This window comes from Eufriesea mexicana, unplaced genomic scaffold, assembly GCF_001483705.2.
Source record: "Eufriesea mexicana isolate 0111107269 unplaced genomic scaffold, ASM148370v2 scaffold7286, whole genome shotgun sequence".
Lineage (NCBI taxonomy): Eukaryota > Metazoa > Arthropoda > Insecta > Hymenoptera > Apidae > Eufriesea > Eufriesea mexicana.
In genome coordinates this window covers 108,187-123,412 of record NW_016915097.1, presented here as the reverse complement: position 1 = coordinate 123,412, position 15,226 = coordinate 108,187, and the positions used below count along the sequence as shown (strand labels likewise).

Below are 15,226 nucleotides of genomic sequence, written 5' to 3'. Positions count from 1 at the left end.
GGAAATATTTAATACTAAACGAAATTAGATGCAAAATGTGATCAAAAGTTATATGAGAAGATTCGCAAGAACATTGTCTTTCTAAGGAGTGCACAAAGTTCCATAAATTAATTGCGTAGAGGATAGTAATTAATGAAAAACGAATGGCGTCTCCGACAACAATTCAAACACTGCGTAGAATAAGAATTAATAATTAATTAATTAGGGACAAATTTATATCGAAAAATATATTGGAAAGTTCTTGAAGAATCTGCCTTTACGATGCAATTATAAAAGTTCATAAATTAATCGCAGGAATTGAGTGATTAATTAATCTTCTAGTAAAAATTCAAAAAGGAACAGACAGCGCTACCTATGAATTTTATCTGGAAGCTTGTGCTCCCATAGTTCCAGTACAAAACTATAGGTGGCGTTGACTGTTCCTTTTTGAATTTTTATTAGAAAATTATTTAATTACTCAATTCCTGTGATTAATTTATGAACTTTTATAATTGCATCGTAAAGGCAGATCCTTTAAAAACTTTCCAATATACTTTTCGTTATAGATTTGTCCCTAATTAATTTAATATTAATTATTATTCTGCGCAGTGTTTGAATTGTTGTCGTAGAGGCCATTGGTTTTTCATTAATTACTATCCTCTACGCAACTAATTTATGAAACTTTATGCACTCGTTGGAAAGACAATACTCTTGCGAATCTTCTCATATAGCTTTTGATCACGTTTTGCTTCTAGTTTCGTTTAGTATTAAATATTTTCGCGGAAGATCGTGATGGTCGCCGTTACGAAATCATAGACGCCATAAAACAAAAATTAATAACTAACAATTTAGAGTTAAATTCTTTACGAAAGTTATTTAAGAATGTAGCCTGAAGTTCCAGCTATGCATCAAAATTATAAAAGTTCACAAATTGTTTACGGAAATTGAGTAATTAATAATTTCCCACTGCAGGGGCCATTCTATCCTTTTCTATCCCCTCTCTATCCTTGTCTACCACGTGACCAGCTCATCGACGACCTCCTTGCCTATTCTATATTCCTATCACTTTCTGGCTTTTTGAGTCCAAATCATAGATGGCGGTGATCGCAGGCGGTAAAATTTTTATTTATTCGGCAGTAGAAAATTAATAAATTTCCAAGTTTCTGTTACTAATTCATGGACATTTATAGCTACATGGCAAAGTTGAAATTATAGGTAACATTCTTATACAATGTTTAATTTAATAATTAGTTACTAGTAAATAAGGTTACTATAAAAAAGTATTTTTCTTGCATAATATTCTTATTATTAAGTAATAAATATATATTAGCATAAGAAAGGGTAAAAAATAATTTTTTTTTAAAGGAATTTTATTTACAATGTTTTCATAGGCGAAAAATGAATGCAAAATAAAAAATATATTGAAAAAAAACTACTAACCATGAACCGGAATCGAACCCCGGTCCTCCAGAATAAAAATAGTCCACCCTCGTCGTTAGGCCACGACTCCACTTGTAAATTGTTAAAAATAAATGGATAATTAAGGTAGTGATAGAAGTTTAATCATAAATATCTCAAAAATTACTTAGTAGTTGCCACTATAATGGTATATTTTCTTAAACTGCATGACAAGATTTAGAAACCTGTAAAATCTGAACCAAATCGGTAATCCGATGGACTTGCACTCTCCTTGTCAGACTACGCGTTGATATGGCACTGCCGAGTTTAGGCAAGTGAACAATGGCCGCGTGGCGGTAAAATCCCGTATACATGCTAGCGACGAATATTTCTCCATCTAATCAAATCGAAAACTGTTTCAACAATTCCGTTCTATAGTTTCTTCTTCAGCAATGTCTACAGAATACGCTACAATGTAGCTAATTTCTGTCATATAAAGATCTTTTCGTAAAAATTCAAGAATCTGAGTAGAAAGTACACTCGAAAGCTTATTTTTAAACTTTGATGAGCAATTATAGCTATTCAGAAGCGCAAATAATTATAATTATGAACATTACATGGGTAGAATGGACAATAATATCTAAAATCTCTTCAACGAGTAACACACAAAGTATTTTTAAGTTAAAATATTTAAATAATAAATTGTACTCTTTCCAAAAGCTTCTTCTCTCTCACTCACTCTTAATAACGATTACATTTACGTGCTCACTCTTTCATACTTCTCTGACAACTGTTTCATTCTGGTACATTCTTCTAAATATTTTTGCAAACATCATTCACACAAGATGGCACTCGGATACATTATATTTACATCACTTATTGCGCAATTATAGACAAATGAGTTTCACTCGTTCAATCTCTCTCATACTCATACACACAAGACTAACACTCACACATTGCTATCCTCGTCTAACTTATAAGACAAGAATGAATCTTCTAATATTCCTACTTTTTATGTAATATTTCATTTAAAAATTTTAATCATGGGTTTCAAAAAAACTCACATTTTTCGAAAACTAAGGGCGATGGAGCAATTTTGATAGCAAATTCGTTTTCAGGAATATAAACTCTACAAATTTAATTACTCAATAGATATTATAGAATAAAATTCGTTTTTTTACAGTATAATTGTCCTTATTTTTATCGCCTAATAATTTAAATAATTTTGGTATGGTAAATACTGTATCTTTTATAACGAGTGATGACTATAAATTAGCCACTATTCTATACTCTATAATTACTATTTTTACAATTTATTAGACTCGTATGATTTTGCGACAGTCATGCACTGGCATACTTTGTTCCAGAAAAATTGTCATGTATCAACCAAACCTAATTACACTTATAACCTCCATATTTATATATATATCAATCATCATGGTCGCAGAAAAATAATTTCCATATTTTCAGTATAAATAATAATTACTTTCTCAAATCGAAAAAAGTTTTATTTTGCAACATATTTTATATTACAAAAATACAAAAAATAAAAAAAGTTAATCATCAACCTATTGCAAAATCCTGATCTTAACTTAATATATTATCTTAGACGTACAAACTCGTAATATTTATTTCTCGACGAGAAATGCAAATTGCTGAAATAAAAAAATAATTTTGCAGTAGTGATTTGTGTATTCCAGGATCTATATTAGCATTCATAGGATCAGTACTATATTAGCATTCATATGAGAGACATGTAATATGTATCCACTGAGATATGTAAGTTTGGGAATTCGAGTTACGTTCGATTTCGAGACGCAATCAGTGGTTAATTACAACCGGAATGATTGTAATTCGGATTATGAAAGTTCACGTAGCATCCTGTTTTTAGCAGTGCGGTAATTGTATCGGTGGTTTCTCACGACTCTCACCTCTGTACTGAGACGCGGCATGAAAGTGGTAAGATGCTCCGTCAAGGTCTTCATCAGCTTGAAGAGGACTTAGGCTTAAAAGTCTTGGCGCCTCGGCGTGGCCACGAAACCAACGCATTTCTGAAATTACAAATTAGAAGATACTTCAGTATATTCCTCGAAATAATTTAACGATAGATAGCGATTAAATTTTTAATCAACCGCGATTTCGATCTCTCCTGAAAGTGGATACGAGGTCTAATTATTATTATGCTACACATTAGTTTTAACTGATTCTGTAACTTTGTGGGAAAAAGTCGCCGTTAGTCGTGTGGGAGTCATATAATGACTGTACTTTCGATTTTTCCCAAAATTTCGGAAATTTTGTAATAAATGTATGTAAATATTATATCTCTGTTTCGTGTTTTATTACATGCGTCTAAGTAAACGAATAACCCTTTTTTAATTACTTTGATTTATTTTAATTAATGGTTGGATTCTATTGTATTTAAAACGTTGACGAATTTATCAAGAATATGTCAATTAATCATAAGACAATAAATATTATTAACTTTTAGGTCTGCTATGATAGACTTTTTATATATTGCAATACTAAAATTTCTCATTCAGTAATTATACGGTTAATAATAACTATAATAATTACAATAATATAATATATAATATTATAATATATATATAATTAATAACAATTATTAATAATTATAAGTAATAATTTTCCATGGAATATCATAAATCAACATAAAGTCTTCTTTCGAAAAATAAAGGAAAATATGTAATATGAAACCATATAAAATATTTCATACGTAATATATCAGTACATATACTATGGCCAGTGAATTTTAGGATAACTATATTTAAACATTTTTTAATTTAGGAAACACTGGATATTTTTCAAAATTTAATGTACCCCAAAGAAGCTTGATCTCTACATCCCTACCGTGTTTCAAATTCTAATAAATTTATATCTTTTATTATTATAATAAATCACAATTAATTATAAGACTCATTATTACAACTACTATTAATATATTATTGCAATATACTATTAATATCTCCCCTACGCTATATTATTGCTAAAATTGACTTGTCTCAAATTGTGATAAATTTATATCCTTTATTATCATAATAAATCACAATTAATTATAAAACTCATTATTACAACTACTATTGCAATATACTATTAATATTAATATTAAACATTACTATTAATATACTATTAATATCTTTCCCACCCTATATTATTGCAAAAATTGACGCAATATTACTGCTAAAATTTACCTTAAAATTATTGACAAAATAAACCTGTATTTCATAAAATCACATAAATAATTTCTGAAATAAGAGTTAAACGGTTAATGTTATTCGTTGCCAGATCAAGAAATGCAGAAAAAATTGCTCATTTCACCGTTGCTCTGTTTCAAAATTCACCTTAATTGGCGCGAAGCTTTTTTCCTGGTCGTCTCGCATAGACCCTAACGAGACATTGCGAAAGAAATCGGGAGGAAAAAGCAACGACGAATCACGGTCGATCGTCGGTCGATCGCAATGGTAATAATTCATAAAAGTGAAATGGTTACACTCGCGGTGAATGGATTTCGCGTGAACAAACGGCGACAGTTTCCGCCGTGATCGCTGAACCGAGATCCTTCCCTTCTCCCCGTTGCATTTGTTACTGAATGTCGTTCGAAAAAAAAGGGAAAAAATCACCGACCAACGCTACAACCTTGACGAAGAACAGAGGATGCCATAAATTATGAACGTGTCGTTCGATACGCTTATTGCCACGCTCGATCCCACAGCGATAACTGAGCGACCGATTATGATGCACGAAGTATGCACAGTTGAGTTGGGAATTCTACTTCTGTAGAATTTTTAAACAGTCCATTCCTTTTCCTTATATTTTTCAATTTCTTCTGGGTCTTAAAAGATATGGGATTAAAGGTAAATTTAGATATTTTAAAAATTATAATAACTGCTGTTGAATTGCGAAAACGAAAAGGATACACGCTCCTGGCTCCATTTGACTTCACCTCCTGGATAAATAGTATAAAATTTTTATAAAGTTGATGCCTTTTCTTCCTATCTTTCTATTTTTTTTGGTACGTAGAGAATATGGGATTAATGGAAAATTTAGAAATTTTAAAAATTATGATAACTGCTGTTAAATTGAGAAAATACAAAAGGTACACACTCCTGCCTCCATCTGACTTCACTTTCGGGTAGATACTACATGAATTTTCAAAAAATAGATTGGTTTCCTTTATATTTTCCAATTTCTTTTGGGATGTAAAGAATATTGAATTAAAGGTAAAATTAGATATTTTAAAAATTATAGTAGTCACTGTTGAGTTAGGAAAACGTAAAAGATATACCCTCCTAACTCCATCTGACTTCATCTTCCGGATAGATACTACAGAATTTTGAAAAAGTCTATTGTTTTCCTTTCTATCTTCCAATTTCTTTCGGTACTTAGAAAATATGGGATTAAAGGGAAATTTAGAAATTTAAAAAATTATGATAACTGCTGTTAAATTGGGAAAATGTAGAAGATACACGCTTCTGACTCCATCTGACTTGATCTTCGGAATAGATACTATAGAATTTTCAAAAAGTCGATTCCTTTTCTTCCTATCTTCCAATTTCTTTTGATATTTGGAAAATATGGGATTAAAAGGAAATTTTGAAATTTTTTAAATTATGGTAGCTGCTGCGTGGAATTTATTTTGTTGCTGAAACTTGAAATTTTTCTCCAAAAATTATTCTGCAAATCAGTGAATAAACTATCTAAAAATGTAATAAGTTTACATGAATAAATCTTTTTCGTAAATTCAAATATAGGATTGTGAGCAATTGATTACAAAATATCTAATTTTTAAATGTCAAACAATGATTTAAAGAGACTTTCTTCAGTTTTATATACTCATTATCCTGAGGTATAATTTAGACTACTGTAATTTAATTCACGGTTAACTATCTGATAGTGAAGACGCAAAAATGGAAATTCATGTGAAAAGTTAGATTGCAAAATGATTTTCATCGCTTTCCAGATTCGAGTTACAGATATAAGAAAATGAAATTAAAGAGAATGATTTCTTCATAGGTTCTAGAAAGTGATTCATTTTTGTACTATCATATGAGTGATCTAATGAAAATACGATTTTCGGATTAGAATTGATTTCTTTTTATTTAGAAACGTAATAAAGAAAATAAGTTTACCACTTATCTCATTGATAATATACTTAAGTATTATCTGAAATAATTTAGGTTATTTAAAAAATTAACGTGAATTTTAATTTTATGCCAAATGTTTCTTATGTAAATAATTTCCATCAATCGTTTTCTTTTCATGATGACACTCTTCTCGATCTTAATATCGTTAATGAAAATATAATTTTTTTAATTTCTTATCCCCTCTTTTTTAATATGATAATATTTCATTTTTAAAATATGTTATGAAACATCATAGAAAAATTGAAAAATAAAAATATTCAATACCCTACGATTGTAACGTGTTTTCATTGTATTATTTTCATCTTCAATAGAAAGAATTTATTAGAGAATTATTCAAACAATTAGGTGATCACATTTAACCCGTTACACTCGATGTTTTATAATTCTTTATTTACCAACCAAGAGAACAGAAAATAACTACTTGAATTACTTTAATTCAAAATATAAATTATAACAATGTTTGAGAGCTATATTTAATATAATCAGTATACAAAATTCTTTAAAATAAGTAGCAGTCGAGGAACTGTCCTGTGAAGTAAATTTCAAACAAAATAATTAATCCTTTGCACTCGAGAGTGTCTGAAATTATATATAATCAGTCGTCACCTAATAAAATTTCAAAGATCGATATTAACTAATATATAAAAATTTAACATGATCTAATGATATGCGAAATATCGAAATCAAATAATTCCATGTATTAATTCTTATACGGTTTCTTATTTACCACTCCAAAAAATATCGTCAGCTTTATAGCAGAAAATCTTTGAACTCCTACTCTTCTTTAACCAAAATGTTGTCCAGTGCAAAGGGTTAAAATAGTAGGGAATTATTGGCAACAAAATTGAAAAATAATTCGGAGTGCAAAGAATTAAGAAACGCACACTACGAATTCATTTTTGTTCTTACAACATTATTAACTATTCCCAGAAGCAATGAAGCGAAACACGAAAGCCAGTTAGAGACCGCAGAAATTGCTAAACGAATTATCTCCAATTGCACGCTTGTTTGCGATCATTATACACGGTGGTACAACAAATTGATAAAATTCACCGAACGCAGGATCACGGATCAAAAAATCCTAAACGAGATGCTGGTAATCCATTAGGCTCGCTATCGTATATTTATCTTTGTTTAATCTGATCGTCGACTTGCATCCTGTGCGCTTCTTGCATTTGAATAGAACTACCGTCGCGTTGTGTTTAATCGAAGCAAAAACACGGTATCAAAGCCGTCGGGCTAACGGGCTCGGTGTAAATTAATTAACGAATAGTATTAATTTTCTTCCGGCCGACTGGAATTAATTTTCGCTTGTCAAGAGGCCTTGACTCTCGTTAAAACGGTTCACGCTGCGACGATTACGCTGCGACGTGATTGCACGAAGATTGTGTAATATTTCACGGTATCGTTATATCATGCATTCAGGCTAATTTCGAGCCTTTTGCCTCGTGATCCTGCATACTATTTACGTTCGTTTCTTTTTTCTTTTCACCCGGCCTGCTGAATTATTTATGGAGGAAGTGAATGGCACTGACGATTCGTTTGTATTAAGAATGACCGATGAAACAGAAGTTACGACGATGTGGATGTTGAAAATAAAAGAAGAGAGTACAGGGAATGTAATGGATTGGCTTGGAATAAATTTTATTACGTTATTTCGTTTATTTGCCACTGTGCTATATGAGGTTTAATGATTAAACTCATTTGGGTAAGTATCGTGAATACGTGCGCGAAATGAGGGATAATTTACATATACTAATTACCTGCACGATACCGAAGTACTGTACTATAAAGTTAATTATTTTCAGTGGAAGAAAAAATCGTGTAGGATTTTGTAATGAAAAACAGGTTGGAAAAACACACTAATTTAATTGAACGCAATTAATCCAGCTGCTATCTGAAAAATGAATCGTACATGGAGGAAATAAAATTGTTAGCCTGGTTTTTTAATCACGCTATATAAGTTTGATACAATAATTTCTTACTATGTAAGAATCGTGTTATTAATTTATTTATTTCAATCTAACTGTGGCAGTGTTTTAACACTGGAAAGATCTTGCAGTATTAAACGTTAATTAAATACTAATTTAATCAATATATTACACTAGGAATTTACAGAAGCTTCAATTATACGATGCTATTTGCTAGAAGAAGAAATACCGTCAGGGCTTTCATTCAGTGATGAATTGCACTTTCATATTTTCACATAAATGCTACTGTAAGCCTTAGAAGTACTGTCGAAACTTTCAAGATCCCCAAATCTAGCAAAATTTTTAAAAATTGCATATATTCCAGGCCTCGAATTCTTTTCTACTATACACACGTACCTGAATACGCGAAAATATTATTCAGTTCAATGTATCAAAGGAAGCATGAAATTTTGAAATATAATTATTACTTACTGAACCATAGGTGATCAAAGCTGAGTGCTTCAAAATACTTGATATAAACGTATAATGGAAATTTATATTCCAAAGGCATAAATGTAGTTACAATTATAATATTTGTCGTATTAATAATGAATCAATATTGTTAATAACAAATTGTACATAACGTACATTTATAAAAAAAATTAAAAAGTCAGTATATTATGGGCTATTATTAGAACTTATAACATATTTATGTTAAAATATACCTATAATTTGCAAAAAGTTTATAAATTATTACACTAATTGGTAATAACAAATTTATGTTGTAAATAATAAATTATTCACAGCGGAAATTTATAATTAAAGTGAAAAAATTAATAAATTATTGACGATTATTTGAACTTATAACGTATACTTGTGTTAAAATGTACTTATAATTTACAAGAAAGTTTGTAAATTATTGCACTGATTGTTAATAACAAATTAATATTGTTATTAACAAATTGTCCACAACGTATATTTATAATAAAAGTGAAAAAATTAATAAATTATGGGCTATAAAAGCGGAAAAATAATAATTAATGGAATCGGTAAAGTTCGAAAATTTATGATCAGGGTGGGGAGATCGATCAATCAGCGGTTATATAAGGGGCGACGCGACGGAGGAGAAGTCATTTGTCGGTTCGACTTCGAAAGTGCAACATGTAAATTTTCGTTGTACGCGAGGGGTGGGGATTCGAAGTGAGGTTGGGGTTGGCCCCCCACTCTCACCCCGCCCCATTAAACAATTTACTAATAATTTCTTTTTTACTTACAGCTATTAATTTTTTTCTTTCAGACATTAATTATTTTTTCTTTTTTCAGGTCTTAATTATTTTCTTTTCTTTCAGATAATATTTTTTCGTTTTAATTTATTTTTATTTGACAATTCGAATATTTCGTATAATATTCGAATGTCTCATCGTTAGGTAGTTTATGTCTCATCGTTGGGATGTTTATATCTCATCGTTGAGTTCTTTCTTCCATTTAGTTGATCATTGTGGTTTATATCCACTTCGCTTTTGTTATGTTTTGCTTTGTTTATTATATTTGTTTGTATTTTACTAATCATGTACTAATCTGTTTCTTTTCAGGTTTATATATTTTCTTTTTAGGTTTTCAAGTTTTTCAAGATTTCATTCGGAAGACAACGTTGGACGACGCGGGGTGTGTGCGTTTAGACTTAAGTAGTCATAAGCAGTTAAGCTAGATTCATAAACCAAGTCCCATGTGCGCGCTATCCGTACAAAGGTAAGCTACCTAACTTGGAGCGAATATACACATTCCCTTATCCCTCTCGTTACCAAATAGAACATAATTGTTCTCGCGATAATCGCGATCGTTTTTAAGTATCGACTAGCCTACGCGACGTACTTCCCGTGTACTCGACAATTCCACGCCTCGTAAGTCATTCTTACGGCTCATCTCTGACACTCATTTCTGCCACTGCCAATCTCGTCATGCGTCGAGATTTCTGGTGGCTCTCGGGCTGGTGAGGTATCTGGAGCAACACGAGGGTCCGTCGACCTTAGTCGTCCTGGGTGCCAATCCGTGCACACGACCGGGGGATGGGCCCTGCAGTCGGAATCATTGCAAGAGAGCGTGCCTGCCTGTCCCATTGTACAGCGGCTAAGTGGTTATGTTTGCATAGCGCTGGGGCAAGGAGCATGCGCGTGATTCCGATTGTTAGGCCTCGCATAGGACCCTCGGATTGACTCTGGGTGTTTCACTGGTTCGTTTGCTGCCTTAGGTCATCGAGTAAGCCATGGCGAGGTCGGTGGTGGCAGGGTGGGCAAGACCCGATCGGGAGGGTGTTGAGGCCGGAATTGCCTTGTATACAGGAGTGCGTCGCGTAGGCTAGTCGGTCTTTCGAATAATCGCAAAACCTTTTGCAAGACATGAAATAAAATAATGTGTCAGTAGAGTCATTTTAATTTAATTCGCTCCAAGTTAGATTAGGCTATCTTTGATACGGACAGCGCCAGTAGGATGCGCCACTAGGGCGCATGTCGGGTCTCAACGCGTAGCCACCTCCACGTGGTGAGACCTGGAAATTGATGTGATTTTTCAAAGATTATTCTTTGAAATTCACACCAAGCTAAGAGCTACGCACCAACTTTAAAATATTAGTTATAAGTTACTTATAAGTTAGTTATAAGTTTAAGATATTTCCTATCAATTGCAAATTTTCGAAGTTCGCTTCGAACTTTGTCAATTTTCCGAAATTTTGTAACCGAATTGTATTTTTTTTTTTCGTAGACTGCGATATGTTAGCTCCATTGTACTTGGTACCGGGATTACGCGTGCTACGGCACTGTCGAAGCTAGGCACTGTGGAGTAATGGGCCGCGTGGCGGTAAAATCCCGTATACGCGTTACTGACGAATATTTTCTTGATTTAATCGAGATGAAAATATCATCAAAATCATTTTTAAAATTATAATACAAAATTCCACATTGAACGATATCGCTTTGATTACTTATTTCCTCGATTTTTCTTCTAATATGCACATAATTAATTCTTTAACATTTTTCCTTGCACATTTTTTGAACCTTTCGAAATTTTGAATCCAATTACATAATTAACGAGACCGGAAATCTAAAGATACAAGATTTCCAATTAATATAACATTAATTTAACATACTCATCCGCAATTTTGGATCGGTCATTTTGCCATTGCATAATTTTAACTCTGAATACGTAATCGGCAATCTCCAGAATCCAAAGATACCAATTTTTTATCAATCAAAAGGTGTTCTCGTATTTTGGCCAGCCTTTCGGCGAAATTCTCCACTGTGAGACGCATCGTCCACTGCGGGCATCGAAGTCTCCGCTCCAGAATTGTGGCGCCACCGTCGCTTACGCACAGCTCGCCGTGGCTGACGGGAAAAGAGAGGAAGAAAGAGACATCGAGGCATCTGCCTCAGAAATTTTCCGTTCCCCGTGTAGGTACCGTTGCGGACAGCCATCGAGGTGTCCTTTTTCTACCGAGAAAACCAACGCTTGATCCATCGCGATTCTGTCGGATGGAATCCTCACGAAGGCGTTACCGTTCATCTGCTCGTCGTAGAAACCGTAATTTAGCCACCTCGTACTCGTCGAAACGAACCAGGGGAACATAATAGCTTCAGCTTTAACGGTTCGCCGTAGTCCTTCATGGCAGATCACGCTTTTTCCACGTGATAGTCCGCGGCTCGGAGGATTTTGAGCGCGATTATCTTGTCACTGGGAAAGCAGTTATTGGATGAAATTGGTACTTCTTACTCATCGAACTGTTCTTCGAATTTGTGCTTGGAAATGGGAATGACATATTCCGTTCGTATCGTTCTTATTCCTCTGTCAAGCAGATATTCGAGAGGATGCATTGAGGCATGATTGGTTTGGTTGATTCGATGTGAGCAGAGACTCGATTGCCTGTCCATTGGTTTTGAGATAGAAGGAGGTTTTACCTGAGTTGGTTAGAGACGCAGAATCGTTAAATTAAATTGAGAGTTGGAGAAAACTCTTTTTGGTTTCTAGGCTAACTAGGCACTTTGTTGCAAGGACTGTATCCTATTGTTCGCGTTACAGGCGAGTCAAAGGAACACGTAATAGCGTATGAAATCGTGAATAGGCTGAAATTTGTAAAAATTCGAAATACCGCTGTCTAATCGCTGCGTTCAATCTCGATCGCAAAAGGTTGTATGCTTTTAAGCGATCAAATGAGATAATCGGAAATTTTTCGCTCGTATAATGAAGTACACGTTAGATTACATATATCTGTAAAGCCTGCTATGAGAAATCTTGATTCGGCTTTTTTTGATTACAACATGAAAAGTGGTTTATTAATATAGTGGATCGAGGTGTGGAACGAATAATCTAAAGGAAACCTGTTTTATAAATGAAGAGGTCTAAAGTAAAAATAAGAATACAAGGCATGGCAGTTATTAAGAATTAACACGTTCGAGGTTCATGGTCCAATCTCACTGATTCTCTAATTATTAATATTAATTAATATCTCGAAGAAAGTATTTTTACATAACACGGTTAAAAGGAGAAGCAACCTGGTGGATTCCAAAACGTAAATTTAAAAATTATGGAAGATTAACAACATTAATTACTAATATTTAATTTAATAATTAATAACTATAATAAGAACTAATCATTAATAACTGATATTTAAATAATTTAACTTAATAATATTTTAATATTTTTAATTTTATATTGATATTGTTATGGATTATTTTTAAAATATTTTTCGTCATTTTTTAATAAGTTGGATCTATCTCCAATTTTGGGATGAATATGTGGGTTTGCCACCTTTTCGCTATTATATTTAATTTAATATAAAATTCTTGCATTAATTACTAATATTTTTAAAACGATCAAAAAATAGCAAAACCACATATTCATCTGAGATGCACACTCCCAAAAATTGGAGATAGATTCAGCTTACTAAAAAATGGCGAATAATATTTTAAAAATAATCCAAAACAAGTGAAAAATAAAACAGTATCAATATAAAATTAATAAATAAAATAAAAAACCGAAAAAGCATCATTCACCCTCAATTAAAAATTCAGCAAACCACCAAACTATGTCACCAAGCTACTCTGAAGCACACACTCGCCAACACAAAAGTTTCCATCGACCCACAAACGTCTCCATTGACCCACAAACGTCTCCATCGACCCACAAACGCCACAAATCGACTTTCCTCGAGGAATTTCAAACACCTAAGCGTCTTCGCAACCATACTCGTCTCAAACTCCTCATCAAAACTGTCGCAACCACTTACAACGTGCCTACCATCCAAACTTACCACGATATTTTCCACGTTCCTCCACATTCCGTGCCGAGGATGAAAAGCAAGAAGTGTGACGCGAAGGATCCTGTTTCCACGAAGCGGTCGCATAATGGGATGATTAATACCGCGAGTCAGAGTTATGCAAGGTGTTAATGCATCGATTATGTACACGAGGCTGCGAGGGAGGGGGTCGTGGAAGAGAGAGAGGGGCGAGAGAGCCGACTTTCTCCGATGCAAACATGTGTGTCAGCGGCACCTTTCCGCTGCTCCCACGACGTCCGCTTTTCGCTTTTCATTCAGACCGGCGGCCATCAGAGATGAATCGAGGACCATGATCAAGGATGCCAGCAGTCGGAGGAAGTTCACGGCCGTGAACCCCACGCGAGTGCACGGCCCGTGACACTTGGTTGGCTTCGACTACCGTATAGGTCTGGCAAGTTGGAAGCTGAGACAGCTCAGGGGCAAGAGGGATACTCCGTTCCGCCTGACTCCACCTTTAGTGGCACATGCTAACGTGGCAGTGGAACAAGTCACGTCGGTAACCTTGTTATCTCGAGTTGATAATTAACTGGGTAAATAATCGACTGCTTGGTCGGGAGGGATGGGTGCCGCTGGTACCGGGTCTTTGTGTCAAACTTAGCTCCTCGAGACTGATCTCTTTTTGTCCAGGTACCTTTCTAGCCGCTCAACGCTAAACCTACCATGACAGGTAGACGAAGAGGTGAAATAAAAAGTCTAGGAAAGTGCTGCGAGAGGAGATACTGAAAAGTTGATTATGTCTGTATTAAAAGGGAAATTGCGAGGGCACGTGACCAAGGCGCCAATGTTGAACGCGAAATTTAAAAATGGATTTAAGTTTAAGAATACAAAAATGGTTAAAACTTTAGTCTTAATGTTATCCCCTCAGAGCTATTTTCTGCCAACAAAAAATTACTACAAACTTTCATTGAAATCAGAATTTTTTTGAAATATAGCGTTCAAATATTTTCCTGAATCCTGAACTACGCATTTGTTTTTCAGGAATTTCGATGAGATTTAAATAAACTATATTTCAGTGTTTTAACGAATGATGTATTTATACCACTTTGTCAACTGTCAAAATGAAGTACACATATGATCTCAATACGAATGAACTTATGTTCTATAATGATCTAGTAAACGTAATAATTCTGTAGTACCTGGAGATGTGACACCTTCAGCCAAAAACGGAAATTTCTATAATATATTATCAATATGGTGTCGAAAGAAGTAGACTATGCACATTGTGGTCAATCAAACTCACACCTTTCTCAATTTTCCAGACCTAAGAACCTAACCTAACCTAACCTAACCTAACCTAACCTAACCTAACCTAACCTAACCTAACCTAACCTAACCTAAAGAGACATGCATCTTAGAAGATTGTTGTTGCCTGTCTGGTGAGTTGCATGGATAGACTAGGGACGCTAATTTCGTGGATTATGTGGAACACCAACAAGGTTCACGCTCCAATT

The 15,226-nt window shown here is 33.7% G+C and overlaps 1 protein-coding gene across 5 annotated transcripts in view; it reads right to left on the bottom strand.

Annotated features, from left to right (window-relative positions):
* LOC108552576 (partitioning defective 3 homolog) overlaps positions 1-15,226 on the bottom strand; it is a 134,935-nt gene that overhangs the window by 34,945 nt on the left and 84,764 nt on the right. For 4 of the 5 annotated variants that reach the window (XM_017907194.1, XM_017907195.1, XM_017907193.1 and 1 more), the window contains exon 2: positions 3,309-3,428. In XM_017907194.1, coding sequence (XP_017762683.1) covers positions 3,309-3,426 — 118 coding nt within the window. In that variant the 5' untranslated portion in view covers positions 3,427-3,428. Of the gene's footprint in view, positions 1-3,308; positions 3,429-15,226 lie in introns of those variants that run through there. The other variant, XM_017907197.1, reaches the window with a different exon arrangement.